Source organism: Crinia signifera, chromosome 11, assembly GCF_055691185.1.
Source record: "Crinia signifera chromosome 11, ASM5569118v1, whole genome shotgun sequence".
NCBI lineage: Eukaryota > Metazoa > Chordata > Amphibia > Anura > Myobatrachidae > Crinia > Crinia signifera.
In genome coordinates, this window is record NC_139227.1 from 45,874,304 (window position 1) to 45,899,271 (window position 24,968).

Below are 24,968 nucleotides of genomic sequence, written 5' to 3' on the forward strand. Positions count from 1 at the left end.
TGTGTAATAGACGCCTGCTGCTGCATCACCATACAGCGCTGTCACTGCTGCTACCAAGGAAGGATACAGCCCCAGCCACATCTGACTCAGGCCCCTGTGATGTGTATAGCAGGGTACAGGTATAGGGACTGTGTGTAATAGACGCCTCCTGCTGCATCACCATACAGCGCTGTCACTGCTGCTAACAAGGAAGGATACAGCCCCAGCCACATCTGACTCAGGCCACTGTGATGTGTATAGTAGGGTACAGGTATAGGGGCTGTGGTAATAGACGCCTCCTGCTGCATCACCATACAGCGCTGTCACTGCTGCTAACAAGGAAGGATACAGCCCCAGCCACATCTGACTCAGGTCCCTGTGATGTGTATAATAGGGGCTGTGTGTAATAGATGCCTCCTGCTGCATCACCATACAGCGCTATCACTGCTGCTACCAAGGAAGGATACAGCCCCAGCCACATCTGACTCAGGCCTCTGTGATGTGTATAGTAGGGTACAGGTATAGGGGCTGTGTGTAATAGATGCCTCCTGCTGCATCACCATACAGCGCTATCACTGCTGCTACCAAGGAAGGATACAGCCCCAGCCACATCTGACTCAGGCCCCTGTGATGTGTATAGTAGGGTACAGGTATAGGGGCTGTGGTAATAGACGCCTGCTGCTGCATCACCATACAGCGCTGTCACTGCTGCTACCAAGGAAGGATACAGCCCCAGCCACATCTGACTAAGGCCCCTGTGATGTGTATAGCAGGGTACAGGTATAGGGATCTGTGTGTAATAGATGCCTCCTGCTGCATCACCATACAGCGCTGTCACTGCTACTACCAAGGAAGGATACAGCCCCAGCCACATCTGACTAAGGCCCCTGTGATGTGTATAGCAGGGTACAGGTATAGGGGCTGTGTGTAATAGATGCCTCCTGCTGCATCACCATACAGCGCTATCACTGCTGCTACCAAGGAAGGATACAGCCCCAGCCACATCTGACTCAGGCCACTTTGATGTGTATAGCAGGGTACAGGTATAGGGGCTGTGTGTAATAGATGCCTCCTGCTGCATCACCATACAGCGCTGTCACTGCTGCTACCAAGGAAGGATACAGCCCCAGCCACATCTGACTAAGGCCCCTGTGATGTGTATAGCAGGGTACAGGTATAGGGATCTGTGTGTAATAGATGCCTCCTGCTGCATCACCATACAGCGCTGTCACTGCTACTACCAAGGAAGGATACAGCCCCAGCCACATCTGACTAAGGCCCCTGTGATGTGTATAGCAGGGTACAGGTATAGGGGCTGTGTGTAATAGATGCCTCCTGCTGCATCACCATACAGCGCTGTCACTGCTGCTACCAAGGAAGGATACAGCCCCAGCCACATCTGACTCAGGCCTCTGTGATGTGTATAGCAGGGTACAGGTATAGGGGCTGTGGTAATAGATGCCTCCTGCTGCATCATCATACAGCGCTGTCACTGCTGCTACCAAGGAAGGATACAGCCCCAGCCACATCTGACTCAGACCCCTGTGATGTGTATAGCAGGGTACAGGTATAGGGATCTGGGTGTAATAGATGCCTGCTGCTGCATCACCATACAGCACTGTCACTGCTGCTAACAAGGAAGGATACAGCCCCAGCCACATCTGACTCAGGCACCTGTGATGTGTATAGCAGGGTACAGGTATAGGGATCTGTGTGTAATAGATGCCTCCTGCTGCATCACCATACAGCGCTATCACTGCTGCTACCAAGGAAGGATACAGCCCCAGCAACATGTGACTCAGGCCACTGTGATGTGTATAGTAGGGTACAGGTATAGGGAGCTGTGTGTAATAGATGCCTCCTGCTGCATCACCATACAGAGCTGTCACTGCTGCTACCAAGGAAGGATACAGCCCCAGCCACATGTGACTCAGGCCTCTGTGATGTGTATAGCAGGGTACAGGTATAGGGATCTGTGTGTAATAGATGCCTCCTGCTGCATCACCGTACAGCACTGTCACTGCTGCTACCAAGGAAGGATACAGCCCCAGCAACATCTGACTCAGGCCACTGTGATGTGTATAGTAGGGTACAGGTATAGGGGCTTTGTGTTATAGATGCCTCCTGCTGCATCACCATACAGCGCTATCACTGCTGCTACCAAGGAGGGATACAGCCCCAGCCACATCTGACTCAGGCCTCTGTGATGTGTATAATAGGGTACAGGTATAGGGAGCTGTGTGTAATAGATGCCTCCTGCTGCATCACCATACAGCGCTATCACTGCTGCTAACAAGGAAGGATACAGCCCCAGCCACATCTGACTCAGGCCCCTGTGATGTGTATAGTAGGGTACAGGTATAGGGGCTGTGTGTAATAGATGCCTCCTGCTGCATCACCATACAGCGCTGTCACTGCTGCTACCAAGGAAGGATACAGCCCCAGCCACATCTGACTCAGGCCCCTGTGATGTGTATAGTAGGGTACAGGTATAGGGGCTGTGTGTAATAGATGCCTCCTGCTGCATCACCATACAGCGCTGTCACTTCTGCTACCAAGGAAGGATACAGCCCCAGCCACATCTGACTCAGGCCCCTGTGATGTGTATAGCAGGGTACAGGTATAGGGGCTGTGTGTAATAGATGCCTCCTGCTGCATCACCATACAGCGCTGTCACTGCTGCTACCAAGGAAGGATACAGCCCCAGCCACATCTGACTCAGGCCTCTGTGATGTGTATAGCAGGGTACAGGTATAGGGGCTGTGGTAATAGATGCCTCCTGCTGCATCATCATACAGCACTGTCACTGCTGCTACCAAGGAAGGATACAGCCCCAGCCACATCTGACTCAGACCCCTGTGATGTGTATAGCAGGGTACAGGTATAGGGATCTGGGTGTAATAGATGCCTGCTGCTGCATCACCATACAGCGCTGTCACTGCTGCTAACAAGGAAGGATACAGGTATAGGGATCTGTGTGTAATAGATGCCTCCTGCTGCATCACCATACAGCGCTATCACTGCTGCTACCAAGGAAGGATACAGCCCCAGCAACATGTGACTCAGGCCACTGTGATGTGTATAGTAGGGTACAGGTATAGGGAGCTGTGTGTAATAGATGCCTCCTGCTGCATCACCATACAGCGCTGTCACTGCTGCTACCAAGGAAGGATACAGCCCCAGCAACATGTGACTCAGGCCCCTGTGATGTGTATAGCAGGGTACAGGTATAGGGGCTGTGTGTAATAGATGCCTCCTGCTGCATCACCATACAGAGCTGTCACTGCTGCTACCAAGGAAGGATACAGCCCCAGCCACATGTGACTCAGGCCTCTGTGATGTGTATAGCAGGGTACAGGTATAGGGATCTGTGTGTAATAGATGCCTCCTGCTGCATCACCGTACAGCACTGTCACTGCTGCTACCAAGGAAGGATACAGCCCCAGCAACATCTGACTCAGGCCACTGTGATGTGTATAATAGGGTACAGGTATAGGGAGCTGTGTGTAATAGATGCCTCCTGCTGCATCACCATACAGCGCTATCACTGCTGCTACCAAGGAAGGATACAGCCCCAGCCACATCTGACTCAGGCCTCTGTGATGTGTATAATAGGGTACAGGTATAGGGAGCTGTGTGTAATAGATGCCTCCTGCTGCATCACCATACAGCGCTGTCACTGCTGCTACCAAGGAAGGATACAGCCCCAGCCACATCTGACTCAGGCCCCTGTGATGTGTATAGTAGGGTACAGGTATAGGGGCTGTGTGTAATAGATGCCTCCTGCTGCATCACCATACAGCGCTGTCACTGCTGCTACCAAGGAGGGATACAGCCCCAGCCACATCTGACTCAGGCCCAGTGATGTGTATAGTACGGTACAGGTATAGGGGCTGTGTGTAATAGATGCCTCCTGCTGCATCACCATACAGCGCTGTCACTTCTGCTACCAAGGAAGGATACAGCCCCAGCCACATCTGACTCAGGCCCCTGTGATGTGTATAGCAGGGTACAGGTATAGGGGCTGTGTGTAATAGATGCCTCCTGCTGCATCACCATACAGCGCTGTCACTGCTGCTACCAAGGAAGGATACAGCCCCAGCCACATCTGACTCAGGCCTCTGTGATGTGTATAATAGGGTACAGGTATAGGGAGCTGTGTGTAATAGATGCCTCCTGCTGCATCACCATACAGCGCTATCACTGCTGCTAACAAGGAAGGATACAGCCCCAGCCACATCTGACTCAGGCACCTGTGATGTGTATAGCAGGGTACAGGTATAGGGGCTGTGTGTAATAGATGCCTCCTGCTGCATCACCGTACAGCACTGTCACTGCTGCTACCAAGGAAGGATACAGCCCCAGCAACATCTGACTCAGGCCACTGTGATGTGTATAGTAGGGTACAGGTATAGGGGCTTTGTGTTATAGATGCCTCCTGCTGCATCACCATACAGCGCTATCACTGCTGCTACCAAGGAGGGATACAGCCCCAGCCACATCTGACTCAGGCCTCTGTGATGTGTATAATAGGGTACAGGTATAGGGAGCTGTGTGTAATAGATGCCTCCTGCTGCATCACCATACAGCGCTATCACTGCTGCTAACAAGGAAGGATACAGCCCCAGCCACATCTGACTCAGGCCCCTGTGATGTGTATAGTAGGGTACAGGTATAGGGGCTGTGTGTAATAGATGCCTCCTGCTGCATCACCATACAGCGCTGTCACTGCTGCTACCAAGGAAGGATACAGCCCCAGCCACATCTGACTCAGGCCCCTGTGATGTGTATAGTAGGGTACAGGTATAGGGGCTGTGTGTAATAGATGCCTCCTGCTGCATCACCATACAGCGCTGTCACTTCTGCTACCAAGGAAGGATACAGCCCCAGCCACATCTGACTCAGGCCCCTGTGATGTGTATAGCAGGGTACAGGTATAGGGGCTGTGTGTAATAGATGCCTCCTGCTGCATCACCATACAGCGCTGTCACTGCTGCTACCAAGGAAGGATACAGCCCCAGCCACATCTGACTCAGGCCTCTGTGATGTGTATAGCAGGGTACAGGTATAGGGGCTGTGGTAATAGATGCCTCCTGCTGCATCATCATACAGCACTGTCACTGCTGCTACCAAGGAAGGATACAGCCCCAGCCACATCTGACTCAGACCCCTGTGATGTGTATAGCAGGGTACAGGTATAGGGATCTGGGTGTAATAGATGCCTGCTGCTGCATCACCATACAGCGCTGTCACTGCTGCTAACAAGGAAGGATACAGGTATAGGGATCTGTGTGTAATAGATGCCTCCTGCTGCATCACCATACAGCGCTATCACTGCTGCTACCAAGGAAGGATACAGCCCCAGCAACATGTGACTCAGGCCACTGTGATGTGTATAGTAGGGTACAGGTATAGGGAGCTGTGTGTAATAGATGCCTCCTGCTGCATCACCATACAGCGCTGTCACTGCTGCTACCAAGGAAGGATACAGCCCCAGCAACATGTGACTCAGGCCCCTGTGATGTGTATAGCAGGGTACAGGTATAGGGGCTGTGTGTAATAGATGCCTCCTGCTGCATCACCATACAGAGCTGTCACTGCTGCTACCAAGGAAGGATACAGCCCCAGCCACATGTGACTCAGGCCTCTGTGATGTGTATAGCAGGGTACAGGTATAGGGATCTGTGTGTAATAGATGCCTCCTGCTGCATCACCGTACAGCACTGTCACTGCTGCTACCAAGGAAGGATACAGCCCCAGCAACATCTGACTCAGGCCACTGTGATGTGTATAATAGGGTACAGGTATAGGGAGCTGTGTGTAATAGATGCCTCCTGCTGCATCACCATACAGCGCTATCACTGCTGCTACCAAGGAAGGATACAGCCCCAGCCACATCTGACTCAGGCCTCTGTGATGTGTATAATAGGGTACAGGTATAGGGAGCTGTGTGTAATAGATGCCTCCTGCTGCATCACCATACAGCGCTGTCACTGCTGCTACCAAGGAAGGATACAGCCCCAGCCACATCTGACTCAGGCCCCTGTGATGTGTATAGTAGGGTACAGGTATAGGGGCTGTGTGTAATAGATGCCTCCTGCTGCATCACCATACAGCGCTGTCACTGCTGCTACCAAGGAGGGATACAGCCCCAGCCACATCTGACTCAGGCCCAGTGATGTGTATAGTACGGTACAGGTATAGGGGCTGTGTGTAATAGATGCCTCCTGCTGCATCACCATACAGCGCTGTCACTTCTGCTACCAAGGAAGGATACAGCCCCAGCCACATCTGACTCAGGCCCCTGTGATGTGTATAGCAGGGTACAGGTATAGGGGCTGTGTGTAATAGATGCCTCCTGCTGCATCACCATACAGCGCTGTCACTGCTGCTACCAAGGAAGGATACAGCCCCAGCCACATCTGACTCAGGCCTCTGTGATGTGTATAATAGGGTACAGGTATAGGGAGCTGTGTGTAATAGATGCCTCCTGCTGCATCACCATACAGCGCTATCACTGCTGCTAACAAGGAAGGATACAGCCCCAGCCACATCTGACTCAGGCACCTGTGATGTGTATAGCAGGGTACAGGTATAGGGGCTGTGTGTAATAGATGCCTCCTGCTGCATCACCATACAGCGCTGTCACTGCTGCTACCAAGGAAGGATACAGCCCCAGCCACATCTGACTCAGACCCCTGTGATGTGTATAGCAGGGTACAGGTATAGGGATCTGTGTGTAATAGATGCCTCCTGCTGCATCACCATGGGAAGCGGTCATCTATTAGAATGAACTTAGGTCTACAGTCATTAGGTCGACCCCACTAGGTCGACTGGCAGGAAGGTCGACCTGACTTAAGGTCGACATGACTTAAGGTCGAATTTGCATAAAGGTCGACATGAGGAAGGTCGACTGGTCATAAGGTCAACATGGGTTTTTCACTGTTTTTTGAGCCGACAGGCGGTATTTCATGCCCTACCATCCACTAGGGTGTGGTGGGAGAATAAAATAGTGTGCCGAGCGCAGCGAGGCACCGTGCCCGAAGCATTGCGAGTGAAGCGAGCGATGCGAGGGTCCGATTCTCATTGCCAACTGTGTCCATGTCGACTGTGTCGACATCCGGATCAAAAAACAGTGAAAAACCCATGTCGACCTTATGACCAGTCGACCTTCCTCATGTCGACCATTATGCAAATTCGACCTTAAGTCATGTCGACCTTGGCCCATGTCGACCTTAAGTCAGGTCGACCTTCCTGCCAGTCGACCTAATGACTGTAGACCTAAATGCAGTCTGACGAATGATCCCATTCCATCACCATACAGCGCTGTCACTGCTGCTAACAAGGAAGGATACAGCCCCAGCCACATGTGACTCAGGCCTCTGTGATGTGTATAGCAGGGTACAGGTATAGGGATCTGTGTGTAATAGATGCCTCCTACTGCATCACCGTACAGCGCTATCACTCTTGCTACCAAGGAAGGATAAAAACAGGGTAGGGTGTGAACGCTACAAATATTATCTACATAATTCCTAATTATATATGCTCTCTGATGATGACATTATTATTACTTGTGTGGCATAAAAGGTGGGTGTTTTTTTTTTTTTGTACTGTATATTATTTACCCAGAGATGTTTTATAGATCTGTTGTTCCCATTCTCTTTAGGGGATCAAAAAACCATTTGATGAGGTCATCAAAGCGAACATCGGCGACGCCCACGCTATGGGACAGCAGCCAATCACTCTTCTCCGTCAGGTAATCATTCAGTAGTGTCTCCTGCCCATTGTATCTTACTGCGGCTTTTGGACTGCGTTACACTCTCGCTCTGGGATTTGTAGGTGTTCATAAGCTAATGCTTTTAATAACGATTATTTGGATAAGGACGAGCTGATAGATAAAATATCTTTGATTGTAAAACAGTTTTTCATGCTGTATTTGCAGGTGGTGGCACTTTGTACATATCCCGATCTCCTGGATAATCCGCGTTTCCCGCAGGACGCTAAAGACAGAGCCATCAGAATCCTAAATTCCTGCGGAGGACAGAGCCTGGGTTTGTTGCATCAATTGTTGGGATGTTACTGTTTCTATTACGTTCATGTAATAGGAGGCTATGGGCTTGATTCATAAATGGACAGAAATTCAGTGCTGTTTGTATGCAGCTTTGTGTTATGAAGGAGGGACATGCAGGGGACTTATCGGTAGGAGTGACGCCTCCTGCAGGGAGCTGTAAGCCTAGAACCAAAAAGGGCTGTGATCTAACAACACAACCATCGGTCACAATATTCACGCAGACGGCCAGCTGAGTAAGCCTCAGCTTATGCTGCTGACCAACAGTCTGTGAGGTACGGAAGTCCACCTGGTGACAAGCAGGCCCTTGGGTTCCATCTCGGAGCTATCAGCAGTGAGCATGTCAGGCACCTACCTCAGCAGTGGCAACTGCTGGACTGGTCTGCCTTAGATCTCGCTCTCAGCCGGCATCTGCATTCGCTGTATAGGATATTGTAATACCAGACTAACCGACCATATTCCTCCTGCAAATGTTTTGCTAACAATTAACAGGCGTAATAAATGGAACCCCACAGAAGCCGAGATCTTAGTTTATTTTCTGTGGTGCTGACGTCAGGATTCTATGACCTGATTGGTTCCTTTGCCTTCGGCCAACACACAGAATTAGCATGATCACCAATTGGCTGCTTTTTCCCAACGTTCCGAATTAAACCCTGGTCAGTGGGGTTCAGTCTTAGTTTGTGTAGCTTAGTCAGTCAGCGCATATTACATTGTGTGGGAACCATTGACCATTTTAACCTGCCTGATATGACCGGTATGAATGTGTTCCGGAAACACCCCCACTATCCACATCTGCCTGAAGCATGGCGAGCGGATGTGGGACGCGTCCTCCCGACCTGTTCATACCCCCACTCTCCACGTTGGCGTGGAGTTGATCTTATAAAGTGTGGCGAGGGGACGCGGATTACATGTCAAGTAATCCGCATCCGCTCACCACACTTTATGAAATAAACTCCACGCCGACGGGGATAGTGGGGGTATGAACAGTTTGGGAGGACGCCAACAGTTTCCCCTCATGGGGCTCACTGCGCTTGCCACACTTCAGGCTGGTGTGGAGAATGGGGGTTTGAAATGCAGGCATTTGCCAGTATGTAACAGGGAGCACTGACCAATACGGCCTTTATTGTGCAGGAGATGCACGCACTACCGAACCACTAACCCTGTCCGTCTCCCTGAAGCGGACACAGGCAGGGTTGCCGTACCCTGCCTCAAGAATTACTGAGACGCACAAGCGTCTCAAGCAGGTGGAGCGCCTCTCTGCCGGCGCCCGCATGATCGCCTCTCCGCCGGCGTCTGCCAGCGCAGGGGATCTGGCGGTTACCGGCGCTGTGTGAAAGGCGCTCACTAGGCTTGCCATGCACACCGGGGACAGAGCTGCAGCTCGCGGGGACAGTACGGCGACTACGCTGCCTGACTGGGACACTACGCTGACTACGCAGGGCTGATGCGGGGACACTACGCTGACTACACTAGGCAGCCATTGGGCTACGATGACAACGTAGCTTAGCCTATGCTGAAAACGTAGCATAGGCTGGCGCCGTGATAATACACAAGTACCAAACTTTTTGCTGGGCATCAACATGTGCCACACCCCTGACTTACTCCAATCCCCCCTCCCCCTTCACCCTTATAAGTTAGCGTATACGCTTGCGCAGAGCCAAAACATCATCAGTCCCCAGAGCAAATACGCTGTGGACCGATTGTTACAGAATTAGGGCGTATAGTCACCTTGTAAACTTATTATAGCAATCATATAGACCTGGAAACATGCACACTGGGATCATCCAAATACAGTGCAGATATATTGGCATCGGTGTCTATGGGGAGAATGCAGGTGATTATTGTCCGCCATGACCTTTGCCACTAATCCATGCTGAAATTCAAATCCTGAAGTGGTTCTCGCAAGCGCTTACATGTTCCTCATTTTCCTGTAGGGTCCTACAGCGCCAGCCAAGGAGTCTCCTGTATTCGGGAAGATGTTGCTCAGTATATTGAGCGACGAGACAACGGGATTCCTGCAGATCCAGATAATATTTACCTCACTACCGGAGCCAGTGATGGCATATTTGTAAGTTGCAGAGACCCAGCGACAACATGTAGACCTAAATATACACGTCAGTTCATATATTAACCCCTTCAGTGGTACTCCCGAGAATTTTCCAGGCTATGCTCCAGTGCCCAGATGGGCACGCCTGGAAAATTCTCGGGAGTGCCACTGCTTCAGCTGCTGCTTGGCCCCGCCTCCTTCCACCCGGGCTGTGCAAGATGTCACTTGCTAACGTCACGCCGCATACAGCCAGGGGCAGGGTCGGGCAGCAGCTGTTATTGTGCTCAGCAGCATTGCCCAGCCCCGGGAGAGACAGTAGTGGGTTTTTTTTAGGGAGCGCCCCCCCTCCCCCAAAGAAACTCGCCCAGTGGGGAGCTCTCTCTAAAATACCCCACCACTGAAGGGGTTAAATCAATCTGATCAGATTAAAGCACCAGTTTAATCCAGGCAGGGTTTGCGGTTTTGCTGTCATTTGATGGATCTCATGGAGAAACCATTATATGTTCCATGTTTTCAGACCATGCTGAAGATCCTGGTGTCAGGAGACGGGAGATCACGGACAGGAGTCATGATTCCCATCCCTCAGTACCCGTTGTACTCCGCAGCCATATCTGAACTTAACGCTGTGCAGGTGAATTACTACCTGGATGAAGGGAACTGTTGGGCGTTGGATATCAATGAACTACGGAGAGCATTGCACGAGGCAAGAGAATACTCAAGCCCCAAGGTGCTTTGTATCATTAACCCAGGAAACCCGACGGGTGAGTTTATGGACATGACATGATTTCTCGAGACAGGGATACAGGCTGCTGGGTCTTTGCGCTGTGTACGGGGGTACAGGCTGCTGGGTCTGTGTGCTGTATATATGGGCAAAGGCTGCTGGGTCTTTGTGCGGCATACAGGGGTACAGGCTGTTGGGACAGTGTGCTGCATACAGGGTATACAGGCTGCTGGGTCTGTGTGCTGCATACAGGAGTACAGGCTGCTGGGTCTGTGTGCTGCATACAGGAGTACAGGCTGCTGGGTCTGTGTGCGGCATACAGGGGTACAGGCTGTTGGGACAGTGTGCTGCATACAGGAGTACAGGCTGCTGGGTCTTTGTGCTCTATATATAGGCAAAGGCTGCTGGGTCTGTGTGCTGCATACAGGAGTACAGGCTGCTGGGTCTGTGTGCTGCATACAGGAGTACAGGCTGCTGGGTCTGTGTGCTGCATACAGGAGTACAGGCTGCTGGGTCTGTGCTGCATACAGGAGTACAGGCTGCTGGGTCTGTGTGCGGCATACAGGGGTACAGGCTGTTGGGACAGTGTGCTGCATACAGGAGTACAGGCTGCTGGGTCTTTGTGCTCTATATATAGGCAAAGGCTGCTGGGTCTGTGTGCTGCATACAGGAGTACAGGCTGCTGGGTCTGTGTGCTGCATACAGGAGTACAGGCTGCTGGGTCTGTGTGCTGCATACAGGGTATACAGTCTTTGTGCTCTATATATGGGCAAAGGCTGCTGGGTCTTTGTGTGGCATACAGGGGTACAGGCTGTTTGGTCTGTGTGCTGCATATGGGGGTATACGGCCTGCTGGGTCTGTGTGCTGCATACAAGGTATACAGGCTGCTGGGTCTTTCTGCTCTATATATGGGCAAAGGCTGCTGGGTCTTTGTGCGGCATACAGGGGTACAGGCTGTTGGGACGGTGTGCTGCATACAGGGTATACAGGCTGCTGGGTCTGTGTGCTGCATACAGGGTATACAGGCTGCTGGGTCTGTGTGCTGCATACAGGGTATACAGGCTGCTGGGTCTGTGTGCTGCATACAGGGTATACAGGCTGCTGGGTCTGTGTGCTGCATGTACGGGTACAGCTGCTGGATCTGTGTGCTGTATAAATAGAGTTCATTGTAGCATCCACCATCTCTGAAAACCCATGCAGTTACTCTTCCCTGCCTGGGGTGTCGCTGTCTGCTGTGGTGTTTCTAGCACAGGTCTGGTTTGCATATCAGTGCTGACATACAGACCACACTGTGCTAGAAGTACTACATCAGACAGCGACACCCCAGGCAGTGAAGAGGAACTGCATGGGTTTTCAAATATGGTGAGTGCTAGAATGAATAGTACATACATGGGTACAGGCTGCTGGGTATGTGTGCTGCTTACATGGGTACAGGCTACTGGGTCTGTGCTGCATACGGGGGTACAGGCTGCTGGGACTGTGTGCTTCATGCTGGGGTAATGTCATTTCCAAGGCTTATAACCAGGCAGGCTTCTGTGCTCCTGCTGAGTGCAGCATCATCTTTCCCCTTGTTTTGTTCAGGACAGGTGCAGAGCAGGCGCTGCATAGAGGAAGTCATTCACTTTGCCTGGGAGGAGGGGCTTTTTCTACTGGCAGATGAGGTAATAAGAATGTTTACGAATTTCCAGTTGCATGAAAGTGTGTGTGTGTGTGTGTGTGTGTGTATATATATATATATATATATATATATATATATATATATATATATATATATATATATATATTATGCACACATCTCATTCTGTGTATTTTTTTTTTAGGTCTACCAGGACAACGTCTATTCTGAAAGCTGCCAATTCCATTCGTTCAAGAAAGTCCTGTACGAGATGGGCCCGGAATACAGCAGTAACGTGGAGCTTGCCTCCTTCCATTCGACCTCAAAGGGTTACATGGGAGAGTAAGTCTTGGGGATGGGATAATCCTAGCCTAGCATGAGTCTCATGTCTGTCAGGCGCATGGCTTTGCAGAACGAAGTATGGCCTCCTTTTGGAGTACAATTAGTGGGAGGAGTTCAACAGGGAGGAGACTTTACTTACCTTGTGCAGGTGTATGCCTAGCACCTTGGAGCTGTACAGGGGAGATAAAAGTGATTTTTGATTTTTTTTCTTATGCTCCAATGCCGCTGCTGTCTAGATTTGCAATTCGATGCCCACCACCAGTGGTTGCGTACAAAGAAGCAGCATCGGTCGCAGATCAGCCAATTATCAAGCTTCTGAGAAGCCTTCTAGTAGTGCAGCATGCCCTCAGGAAGTGAGACACTGGAGCCACTGTGACTGCATACACGTAACAGTACCAGAGGCTGAGACTAGAATACAGTCACGATGTATCTAAGTTTTGCTGCCACTCCCATTTACCTCCGCCAATCGGTCCCTGTCAGTCCCTTTAACAAATAAGTCCTCCCTGCGACTTCCAGCTTTAGAGTATCACTGCACATGCAGAAACCTGGGGTTTGTGTTCTGTGACCAAGATCTTACTTCCTTTGTGGATGAATAGTCTGTCCTACAAGTTTTTTTATTTTTTTTAAATGCTTTTTTTAGTCAAAGCTTCAAGATGCGACCAAATAATGTATATAGTATATGAAGTATAGTTCTAAAAAGTTAAATCACAATAAGTTTATCAAGTCAATAACGACAGTAAGAGTATATTATAAACCATGTGCTAACACATTGCGTAAAAATAGAAAGGTAAAATACTGTAATTCAAAAGAAATTGGAGGATCATTGTGCAAAATACGTTTCTCATACCAGATCATTTTTTGAAAACAGAGAAATATTACTTGTCTTGTGGACCGCGATAGAATCTCAATATAGTTTCCCCAAGTATCAAGTTTTTTTTGTGTGGGATTCTTTTACAACTGGGTTTTATACCAGCTGTTAACTAGCGGACGTTGCATTTGGTTCTATACATTTATAGCCAATGAGAATGACGGATCGTCTTGGATGGTTGTTTGGGGTCTAGGACACGCAATAGGATATTCTCCAGCTTCACTGGAACCTGTCAGTGCAGGTAGAAGACGATCGGTATTGGTTTTCAAGCACCCAAAGTGCACTCGCATGTCCCAGGTCACGACCCCTGTACAGAGTAGTGTATACATCAGGTTTCTTAAATAAAGGCTTGCGTCCTAATGTGTTCAGGGAATCTGATAGTCTGTGATTTGCTCATAATTCCTATGTTACATATAGTAAATCTTGTCTGATATAGCGTAAGCAGTGGATGTTTTGTGTCTCAGGTGTGGGTACAGAGGTGGCTACATGGAGGTTGTGAACCTGCACCCGGAGATTCAGGCGCAGCTGGTAAAGATCCTCTCTGTGCGCCTATGTCCCCCAGTGCCGGGGCAGGCCGCTATGGATGTTGTGGTGAATCCTCCACAGCCCGGTGAGGAGTCCTACGAGCAGTTTATCCAGGTAGCTATGGCTGACTAATCTCTATTGTGTTGGTAACTTAATAATGCTTGTATGGAGTAATTAGCCAGTAGTGATATACATAGCTTTCTAGAGCATGGTCCAACTTTTTGCTATATATATGCTACTCCCAGATACAGAAATAACTCACCCTCCCCAGAGTGACAGTTACCGAAGATCTGGGGCTGTGATGATGCAGGGGGAACGTGAGGACCAATTACAACCCTTTATTATTTGACATTGCTGAGATTGTGGCGGGATTTCGGCGGTCGGGATTTCAACTGCATCCCCTTGTGGGGACTGATAAGCAGCACAATATTTAGCACCCTGTAGTAACTGCTGAACACAGGCATGTGAATAGTTACAGGGTGGCCAAATATGGCTTGCTTCTTGAAAGAAAATGATCTTCATTGGAATGAGAGTAAACTAGTGAAATGCACAGAGAACAGAAATCCATTCCTGGCTATGCTGTGATGGCCAACTCCTTAAAAAGGAGTCATTGGGCATTCCAGTGTGTCCTTCAGCTGTCAGAGGGTCTGAGAAATAATATAGATTAAGTGATGCGATCATTAAAGTCACCAGCTAACTGTGAGATCCCCCTTTTGACAAGATCTACTTGCTACACATATAGGGGGCCAGATGTACTAAGCTTGAAAAGTGATAAAATGGGAGTGATAAACCACCAGCCAATCCGCTCCTACCTGTCATGTTACAGGCTGTGTATAACAAATAACAGGTAGGAGCGGATTGGTTGATGGTTTATTACTCTCATTGTGTTTTAGTACATCTCGCCCAGGGCCCGATGCCTGTTTTTAAGTAACTAAAAAAAAAAAAGCCAAGTAATTGTCTGAAACGCATAATGTTGCTCTGCACGGAAAGCATGTGCATTTATATTGTTTCTGTGCAGGGTAAAAACTGGCTGATTTTTGCATGTAGCCAACACATTAGACAGCTTTATTTTTACACAGCAGTTTTAGATTTCAGTTTGAACAAACCCCACCAAAATCTAACTCTCTCTCTGCACGTTACATCTGTCCCACCTGCAGTGCAGCTTGGTTTTGCCCAGTTACAAACATGAATTAGGCCCATAGAGTACTTCTCAGTTGCATACATGGATGACTGGAAGTAACCGCTCTGCCTGTCTCTGGCTCTTTTTTTGGGCTTCCTGCGTGACCGGATACCTTTCTTATGGTTCTGGCAAGCCGCAGCAGAGGTGGTTGCCTGCCGCATTGAGCTAGGACCAGGTAGTCGGGGTCAGCCAGGTAAATGACCCAGGGTCCCGAGAACTTGATCGACCAGTGAGTTCCAAGATGTTAGTTGTTAGACAAGACTATGGGGGATATGTATCAAACCTTGCTGAGAAATAAAATACCAAACCAATCAGCTTCTAACTGCCATTTTTTTAACCTCTCTACACTTTATCACCCTCCGAGGTTACCCAGAATACTACCTAGGTATGTTGGATGCAGTTCTTTAAGTACACTGTACCTCATTACCAAATTCTACACCCCGGGGAGTCTGCAGCCCTGGATGTTACAAGGCTGCTGTGACTCGGATCAGTCTATAATCCAGCCGCGGCTTTCCAGGGTCAGCTCAGGATACTGAATTACCGTCTTCTCATTTTGGACCTTCACAAGATACTACTCCAATTGCAGCTTGGGGGATGTTTTAGGATTAGCTCCTGTAAGAGGTACACTTCGGGCATGGCGACTCGCTGCACCAATCACACTTTTCCATTCCCAATCGGAATCCATGTGGATGGTCTGAAGTATGAGAGAGTCCAAAAAATGGTGACGTGCTCATGTCGACCTTTTGCCCGTTGACCTAGATATTGGTTGTCAGCCATCCAGATACGTAATCTAAGAAATATCCATTAATAATTCATTAACCATGGCAGACTACATTGAGCACTCAGGTGGCAGACATATGGGGCACGACAAGGAGGCTACAACGGGGTTCTCACACTACTATGCCCCGGACCTGTCGGACAATATAACAGCAAGTTACTGCAGAACGTCTGCCAGCAACGGGCGCATGCATAGCAGCGTTGCAGAGGCGGTTATGGGTCATAGGGTCAACAGAAATTGGGTTGACTTATATTCGTACATGTAGGTGTGTTAGCATGTACAGTAAGTATCTGTGTCTTGTCTTATACAAGAGAGATCTACCTCCATGTTACGTGTATATGTGTGTTAGCATGTAAGTATCTGTGTCTTGTCTTGTACAAGAGAACCCTACGTCCCGGTTACATGTCTGTGTGTCCAGAATGGGGACCTGACCGCACACTGTATTGTGTCTCTGCAGGAGAAGGAAGCTGTCCTATCCAGGCTGGCTCACAAGGCCAAACTGACAGAGGAATGGTTCAACCAGATTCCCGGCATTGAGTGTAACCCGCTGCAAGGTGCCATGTATGCCTTTCCCAGGATCCATATCCCTCCCCGCGCTGTACAGAGGGCAGAGGTCAGTGTTACATTAAGCACAACCACATGTGTGCTGTCACATTGGATACAAATACATAGGCAGTGGTGACCACAGCACCACCTTGTGGCTGGAGAAAGGGCACACACGCAAATGCATTCCTACACCTGAATATCAGAATCAACTTTATTGGCCATGTATACTTGCATATACTAGGAATTTGACTTGGATTGCTGTGCAACAGTCAGATTAGGCACAGTTAAAGAGTGGTTGCTGCAGCAGCAAGGTAGGTATCAGTATAAGCAGAGATAGTACAGATATCACTCAGGAAATGCATACCCGCCGAGCTGCACAGTGCCTAGACAGCCATCAGCTGGTCGTTGCAGCAGCCAGGAAGGTAATGGTATAAGCAACTATACAATTATAGCATAGACAGTACAGTTATCACGCAGGGGACACTAACGTGTGGCTGAGTGCACAGTTCCTAGGCAGCCATCTTGGAGGGCTCATAAGGCCATCATCCTGTAGGGAGAGCCAGCGTGGGGGGAAGAGACAGTCAGTAAGGCCGGGGTAGAGAGTCAGCGGCGGAGGGGGGCGGGTCGTGCCGGGCCGATGCTCTGAACTAGGACGGAGCACACGTGGATGCAACCGGCCCCCACCTCATATGTTCTTCTTATTCCCAGCAAAGAAAAGTGTTTGATACAGTAACAATTATAGTTATGTGGGATGGAGATGTTCGAACTCACACCCATCGACTTTTACTCACTGTCTTACTTATTTAAAAACTGTTCTGATTTTTATTTACTGCAGCCGTAAAACACTGGTGTACCTCTAGGTATGTGTGTGCGCGGAGTCCCTGCTAGCTGGTGCCTCAGAGACACAAAAGCTCATGAACGCCCTTCCAGGCACCTATATTCCATCTGTGCAATAATTGAGGCGAAGCCTCACACATTCTGTTACACTATATTGTACAGTGCTGTAGAATACATTATGTCTAATAGATCTAATACGTACCTGATGTGTTCTCCTCCTCCCTCCCAGGATTTGCAGATGGCCCCTGACATGTTGTACTGCATGCAGCTGCTGGAAGAGGCCGGGATCTGCGTGGTCCCTGGCAGCGGCTTCGGGCAGAAAGAGGGAACTTACCACTTCAGGTAACGCCTATAGTATATGCATCTGGCACTTGCTGCTACTGTTTGTATATTGGTAGTTCTTACTGTGCAGGTACCTTGTCTGTGCTTAGACAGCCATGCACAGCTGTAGATGTTGTCTGATTTTAAATAAGATTTTCTCTCCTAATGCATTGTTATTAACAGTACAGTTCACCTTTATCCAATATGGGGGGGGGGGTCGTCATAAAACATATATTCTAAATATATGAGCCACCTCTGCAAAATATGCTGCCCTGTAGAAGATTAGTTGTATAGTCTTAATTTTTCGTATTTGACCAGGCCTACAAAGTTGCTTGTCGCACAGTGCCATATTTCTGTGAAACTGATTCAAGGCTATTTGTGGAGGGGGGGTTCCTGCCTTTGTAAGTAAATTAAGTGGTTCTCTTGTATGTATTATTATTTTATATATAGCTCCAGTTTACCAGATGTGCCCCTTTATTTGCAGAATGACCATCTTGCCTCCGACAGACAAGCTGCAACTTCTGTTACAGAAAATAAAGGAATTTCACCTCCGATTCCTGGATCAATTCTCCTGAATCCTCTGCAACAATCTGCGGGTGGGACTGGTGCCTTGAAATGGTCATAGCACTGAAAGTATTAACCCTTTCCCGACGGGGGACCCACCGTGTTACAAAACGGGGAAAGGGATTTGTTGTTCTCTGTTTCGGCTGTTAGATGGTTTAGGGAAACTGGTGCTTGTTTTATAAAATCAAGTTTTATCCTTTTGTAGAACAGAGATTGTGTCTTAGCTACTTTTATACTCTTTTTTTATTTTATTCTTTTTTTATTTAAAGTCTACAGTTGTATTTTTGGCCTAAGTTTGACTTTTTCATTCTTAGAACCAAATAGTTTCCAATTTCTACAATATTTTTCAATCAAATGGAAAAAAATTGTTATGGTTTATAAAAAAAAATGGTTAAAACCACTTGTCACATTTGTACAGAATCTAACATGGTCACAGCTGTCCACTTATGGTTCGTATCAATATTGTAACAATATCTAATAATTACCAGACCGTTCTCATAGGTTGTATTTCAATAAGAGGCTGTAATTGTAGGTATAGCAAAAATTGTAATGTTATCGCATAATGAGATAAACATTAACACTTTAAGGTACCAACTGAATTTGTCAAAATAGGTGTGAAAATTGGCAAGCAAAATATTCACCTGATATAGGTAATATCTATTTTTGCACAACATTTGTTATTTGAGTTTATATGACAAATGTGAGCGATGCAGGTATTTTTAGCCATTCTTTTGCACATTTCTCAAAGAGATATTGGCACTCAAAGGTTTAGGAAGGTCAGGGCAACTTTAGGAATTGGTGGGATGTGAAATTGCGTTATGTGATGCATCCCACCCTTTGTGATGTCCGCAAATGACTGATTTCATTATATAACATAGACCTGGGGTAGCCAACTCCAGTCCTCGAGAGCTACCAACAGTTAATGTTTTCCAGATCTCCTCACAGAATCACAAGTGAAGTATTTAGCTCCACCTGTGGATCTTTTAAAATGTGTCAGTTAGTAATGAGTACACCTGTGCAGCAGCTAGGTTGTCTGGAAAATGTGAACTGTTGGTAGCTGTCGAGGACTGGAGTTGGCTACCACTGGCTTAGACAAAGTGATCTTCGGAATCCTACGCACAACTATCGTCCCAATTAGCTGATGTAAACACCAGTGTTGGGTAAGGTGTGGCCTTACAATGATGCAACTATAACGTTTACTGTGCATATTACAAAAGCTCCAATATATTTAGCGTTCTGATATTTGTGCCAAAATGTTTGTATCATCAGGATACAACAACCCTTCCCCTCCCCCCACCCACCTCATTTCTGTCAGTGGTGAGAGGATGCTGGGGAGTGACAGGATAGGCTATGTCCAATGTGGAGTGTCTGCTCTTTCCAAGTGGCCTGTAACACGTACATATCCCGTACCCACAGGCTACAGCTAGGAGTCCTGGTTCTCAAACACCCGATGAATAAGAGTTTGGCCAGTGTAGCATAACACAGATACAATCCCTCCAGTCATTATAGTAAAAGGACAGGGTCTCGGTGAGTTGGATGTCTGTGTAATTTGCTATCTTTTCCTGCAATATGTGTGTTCATATCTGTATACACATAAGCTAATGATTACATATCTGTACCCATGTTGACATGTGTGGTGCGACGTGTCACCAATAATTTTACAGACCATGTTCTTGCCGGCAGCAGGATGTCAGTTTTGTTAAACAGCTCATTAAAGCTTTTGAATGCTGTCAGCCATAGAACTACATATGCTGTGAAAGGCAAAACTGCCGATACGGTTTATAAAATTGAATTGGCAATAGATATTAGATGTGTGTGCACCTTCGCCATCATTTGATGGTTAGTGACTATTGAATGATGTGGGTGGTTCCCCCTAGCCTGCGAACGGATGTTTGTTAAACATCCATTTGCAGCCAGTGTTGGCAAACCCGCACTGCAAGGGGGAGGCGGGGTTTGGTGGACTCGCAAGTTGTGTATTCGCAGCTGTGCAAATCAACCAGAATAACCCCCTTTATGCTGAGGGCACAGTTCCAACTGAATGCCAGAGACTTCTTAATGGCAGCTCCCAGTCAGTCAGAGAGGAGGTGGCGCAGGTGACCTGGGTGTATAATGACGATGAGTTAAACAGGGCTGGGCAATTGCGGCCCTCCAGATGTTGATGAACTACACATCCCAGCATGCCTTGCATCAGTTTCAGCATGGCCACATAGCAAAACTAATGCAAAGCATTCTGGGATGTGTAGTTCATCAACATCTGGAGGGTCGCAATTGCCCAGCCCTGGGTTAGAAGGTGCCCTTTTAAGTTGCATTTACATTTAGAGTAATAGCTTCCAAAGGAACAAAATTGCTTCTAAATTATTTTACAAGCATAAATTACACTCAGGTGAATCTGTACCAAAGTCATGCCTGTACCAATCATATTTGAGCTATCATTTTTTTTAGTACATACCAGAGACCATATCCAGAATCCGATTGGGGATGGAAATATATCTAATCTTGTAGAGAGATTACGTATCAACTAATTGGTTCCTGTAATTTTTACAACACCGCCTGTAACATGATGGTTAGAAGCTGATTGGTTGGTACTTTATCGCACCCCAATGATTGATGCATTGTCCCCTGGTGGCTCGGTGCCCTACTTTTTGTAAGCCTACGCTTATTACCCCACAGTCTATGACTGAGCTCCTTGCGGCCTGGGGAGGCTTATGTAATAGCCTGCATGATGTAGGCGGTGTGGGAATTCTGCCAAATATATTTTAAAGGGGCAATCCATTTCCAGGCAAAACCAGGCTGGCTTTGCCTTGTAGATGACTGACCCTTTAAAACCACGGACACACTGTGCAGAATTCTCTAAATGAAATATGCGGTTAAAACCCCGTTATCAGGGTTTTTACCGCATTTTGATATGCAGGAAAACCCGCTCTGCAGGTTTTTGCTGCGAGGGTATAACTAGCAAAAGCTGAGGATACCCCCTTGAAGCCTATGGGCTTCTTAACGCCACCCATGCAGCCCCGCACGGACCCCTGCTGCCACCTGTGTCCGGGCAGCACAGCCCTATGACCTTCTCTTCTGGGTGCAGGGAGGAGGAGAGCCCGCCTGCAGCAGAAGCCCTGGGTAAGGGTCGGAGGGGGGAGCCGCCGGGGATCCCGCTGCGCATAGCCGGCCACAACGCAAAGGACAGCTCTTAACGCAAGTGCTGTCCTTTGCCATAATTATCGCATATGTTAATGCATTAATATGTTATGTCTGCGATAGCCGGCGAAGTGAGGGCACGTATGTTAGAGCATCCCGCCCACTCTCTGGAATTTCCGAAACGCCTATATCTCGCAGGGTATTACATAATCCCCCTGGTCTTACCGTAGTGCTCTCATCATTACTAGACCAGGACAGCATGTAGTGTTCCGGAGTCTACCTTCCAAATAAGAGAGTAATTTCCCATAGGAGATACAGAATCGACTACTTGGATATTTATGTAAAAAAAGGAAGCTTTGCTAATTGAAGAATTGCACATGGCAACCAATCACCTACTATAAAATGGTAAGTAGATGCTGGTTGCTATGGGCAACTACTCCACTCATCACAAGGTATGGTACATATCACTGTAGTCCTTTCTTTAAACCAGGGATGGGGAACCTTTGACCCCCCCAGCTGCTGTTGAACTACACATCCCAGCATGCTCTGCAACAGTTTTGGCATGGTCAAATTTCAACATTGTTTCAGGGCATGCTGGGATGTGTAGTTCAAAGTTCCCCATCCCTGCGTTAAATGTAGACTGTTTTAAATAGAATCTAAGGTTAGAGTGGATTGTAATAGCTTATTGCCCTGTGGTAATAGGTGTGTAAAAATCAGTGTTATTATGCTGCTCACAAGTGGCTGGGTTATCTCACAATACATTGTTATTGCCAATAAAATCTATATACCCTATGGCTTTCCTTGTTGTGTGGATTATTCTGGATGCATTCTCCACAGGACGGATTCCTCTTACTGGGGCCGATGCGTCTCCCAGGGGTTCTGTCTGTGCTCTGACATAGAGGTCTCAGGCAGCCTGAAGCTATTATATATAATCCGTTATTTCAAAAGCATTAGTATAGAAATGTATTTCCAGCATCAGGTGTACCAGGTTGGGCGCTCTGTGCGTATGGAGGTGCTCAGCTGCAGGGGAGCCTTGTGCAGGAGCCATGGGCAGGGGCACCCAGCTTGTCATGCCATGCTGTAACTCTGCCCCATTAAGTGACCATATTATAGTTTTACTATTACAATTATATAAGTCCGCACCAGTCACTAATAAGGGTTCGTTATAACTTAGTAATACATCTGTATCATTACTGTATAATCCATATACTGCTCATTCAGCCATATATCTCACCAATCTGTGCCTTAGGTGCCTCCTCACTTGTCTGTGCCTCTCCTCACTAGTCTGCTCCTCTCATGCCACCTCCTCACCAATCTGTGCCTCACATACCTCCTCACTAGTCTGTGCCTCTCATGCCATCTCACCAGTCTCTGCCTCTCAAGCCACCTTCTCACCAATCTCTGTCTCACTAGTCTGTGCCTCTCCTCTCAGGCCACCCCCTTGCCCGTCTGTGCCTCACATGCCCCCTCACTAGTCTATGTCTGCTGTCATGCCACCTCCTCACCAATCTATGCCTCCTCAGTAGTCTATACCTCTCCTCATAATCTGTGCCTCATGTGCCACCTCATTCGTCTATGCCTCTCCTGTCATGCTATAGAAGGCGATTCTTCGTATAGGGGTGATCTACAGACCACCAGGTCAGGGAGAGGAACTTGACAAGAACCTGTTGCAGGACATCAATAAAATGGCATTAAAAAAGAGGTAATAATCATGGGAGACTTTTAATGTACCTGATGTGAACTGGGAGGTGTCTGTTGCAAGTTCCATCAGAAGTAGGGAAATTCTGAATTCCTTGCAAGGAGCATCCCTCCAGCAATTGGTGAAGGAGCCCACTTGTAAGGACGCAATATTAGACTTAATACTTACAAATGTTGACAGAATATCTGACGTAAATGTGGGTGAGAACCTGGGACTGAGTGACGATCAAGCAGTATGGTTCAGAATAAAGACAGAGACCGACTCATCGCATACAAAAGGTGTTAGATTTTAGGAAGGCTGATTTTGTAGAGATGGGAAACTCTGGGCCTTATTCTGGTTCACTCTTAGAGGCAAATTCCTTTGCAAATAGACAAAACCATGTGCACTGCAGGTGGGGCAGATGTAACATGAGCTGGTGAAACCATTAACACAATTACTGAACCAGTCACTGGCTACTGGAGTAATCCCAGAAGACAGGAATACAGCAATTGTAATCCCACTGCACAAAAGTGGAAGTAAGCAACTATCGACCAGTGAGCCTTACACCAGTAGTAGGAAAATTGATGAAAACATTCTTAAAACAAAGAGCTGTAGAATATATCAAAACCAACAACTTACAGGATCCAAAACAGCATGGGTTTACTGGGGGAAGATCATGTCAAACAAAGTTATTGACTTTTTTGACTGGGTGACTAAAGTAAAAGATCAAGATGGGACTATAGATGTACTTTATCTAGACTTAAGTAAGGCTTTTGACACTGTCCCACATCACAGACTGTTAAATAATAAACAGAGAGTTGTAGTAAATTAAGTACAGTCAAAGGAGGGAAAGGTTACAAGTGGAGTACCCCAGGGATCTGTACTTGGACCAGTGCTTTTTAATATCTTTATTGGTGATATTGCAAATGGAATTGAGGGTAACATGTGCCTTTTTGCAGATGACACAAAGGTATGCAGCAGGGTAGACGGGAAACGGTCATCTGTCAGACCAGATTTAGGTCTACAGTCATTAGGTCGACCTCGGAATGTCGACTGTCCCCAAGGTCGACATGGTTTTAGGTCGACAGTCATTAGGTCGACATGAGTTTTTCACTGTTTTTTGAGTCGACATGTGCCAACAGGCGGTATTTCATGCCCTACCATCCACTAGGGCGTGGTTGGAGAATAAAATAGTGTGCCGAGCGCAGCGAGGCACCGTGCCCGAAGCATCGCGAGCGATGCGAGGGGCTGCGGTTCGACTCCAACTGTGTCCATGTCGACTGTGTCGACATTCGGGTAAAAAAAAAAACAGTGAAAAACTAATGTCCTAAAACCATGTCGACCTTGGCCCATGTCGACCTTAAGTCATGTCGACCTTGAGCCATGTCGACCTTTAACCCTGTCGACCTTGGGGACAGTCGACCTTCCGGGGTCGACCTAATGACTGTAGACCTAAGTCTGTTCTGACAGATGTACCGCTTCCGGGTAGACACACCAGGAGTGGTAAAACAAATGATTGATGATCTTGGTAGATTAGAGGAATGGTCAAGAGCATGGCAACTACAGTTTAATGCCAAAAAAAATGCAAAATCATGCACTTGGGTCTCAGAAATCCAAAGACTAAATATAGTATAAATGGCACTATAATGGAAACTACTGAGGAGGAGAGGGATCTAGGTGTCACTATTTCAGGGGACTTGAAGGCAAGTAGGCAGTGTTACAAAGCAATGAAGAAGGCAAGTCAGATGCTTGGTTGCATAGGGAGAG

General features: G+C 47.8%; 1 protein-coding gene across 1 annotated transcript in view; it reads left to right on the top strand.

Annotated features, from left to right (window-relative positions):
• GPT2 (glutamic--pyruvic transaminase 2) overlaps positions 1 to 22,315 on the top strand; it is a 28,472-nt gene extending 6,157 nt beyond the window's left edge. The window contains exons 2-11 of the mRNA XM_083164199.1: positions 7,646 to 7,735; positions 7,922 to 8,030; positions 9,982 to 10,115; positions 10,612 to 10,855; positions 12,397 to 12,476; positions 12,636 to 12,772; positions 14,105 to 14,279; positions 16,581 to 16,736; positions 17,736 to 17,848; positions 18,312 to 22,315. Of these exons, the coding sequence (XP_083020325.1) occupies positions 7,646 to 7,735; positions 7,922 to 8,030; positions 9,982 to 10,115; positions 10,612 to 10,855; positions 12,397 to 12,476; positions 12,636 to 12,772; positions 14,105 to 14,279; positions 16,581 to 16,736; positions 17,736 to 17,848; positions 18,312 to 18,402 (1,329 nt within the window). The 3' untranslated portion in view covers positions 18,403 to 22,315. The remainder of the gene's footprint in view (positions 1 to 7,645; positions 7,736 to 7,921; positions 8,031 to 9,981; positions 10,116 to 10,611; positions 10,856 to 12,396; positions 12,477 to 12,635; positions 12,773 to 14,104; positions 14,280 to 16,580; positions 16,737 to 17,735; positions 17,849 to 18,311) is intronic.
• The last annotated feature ends 2,653 nt before the right edge of the window (positions 22,316 to 24,968 follow it).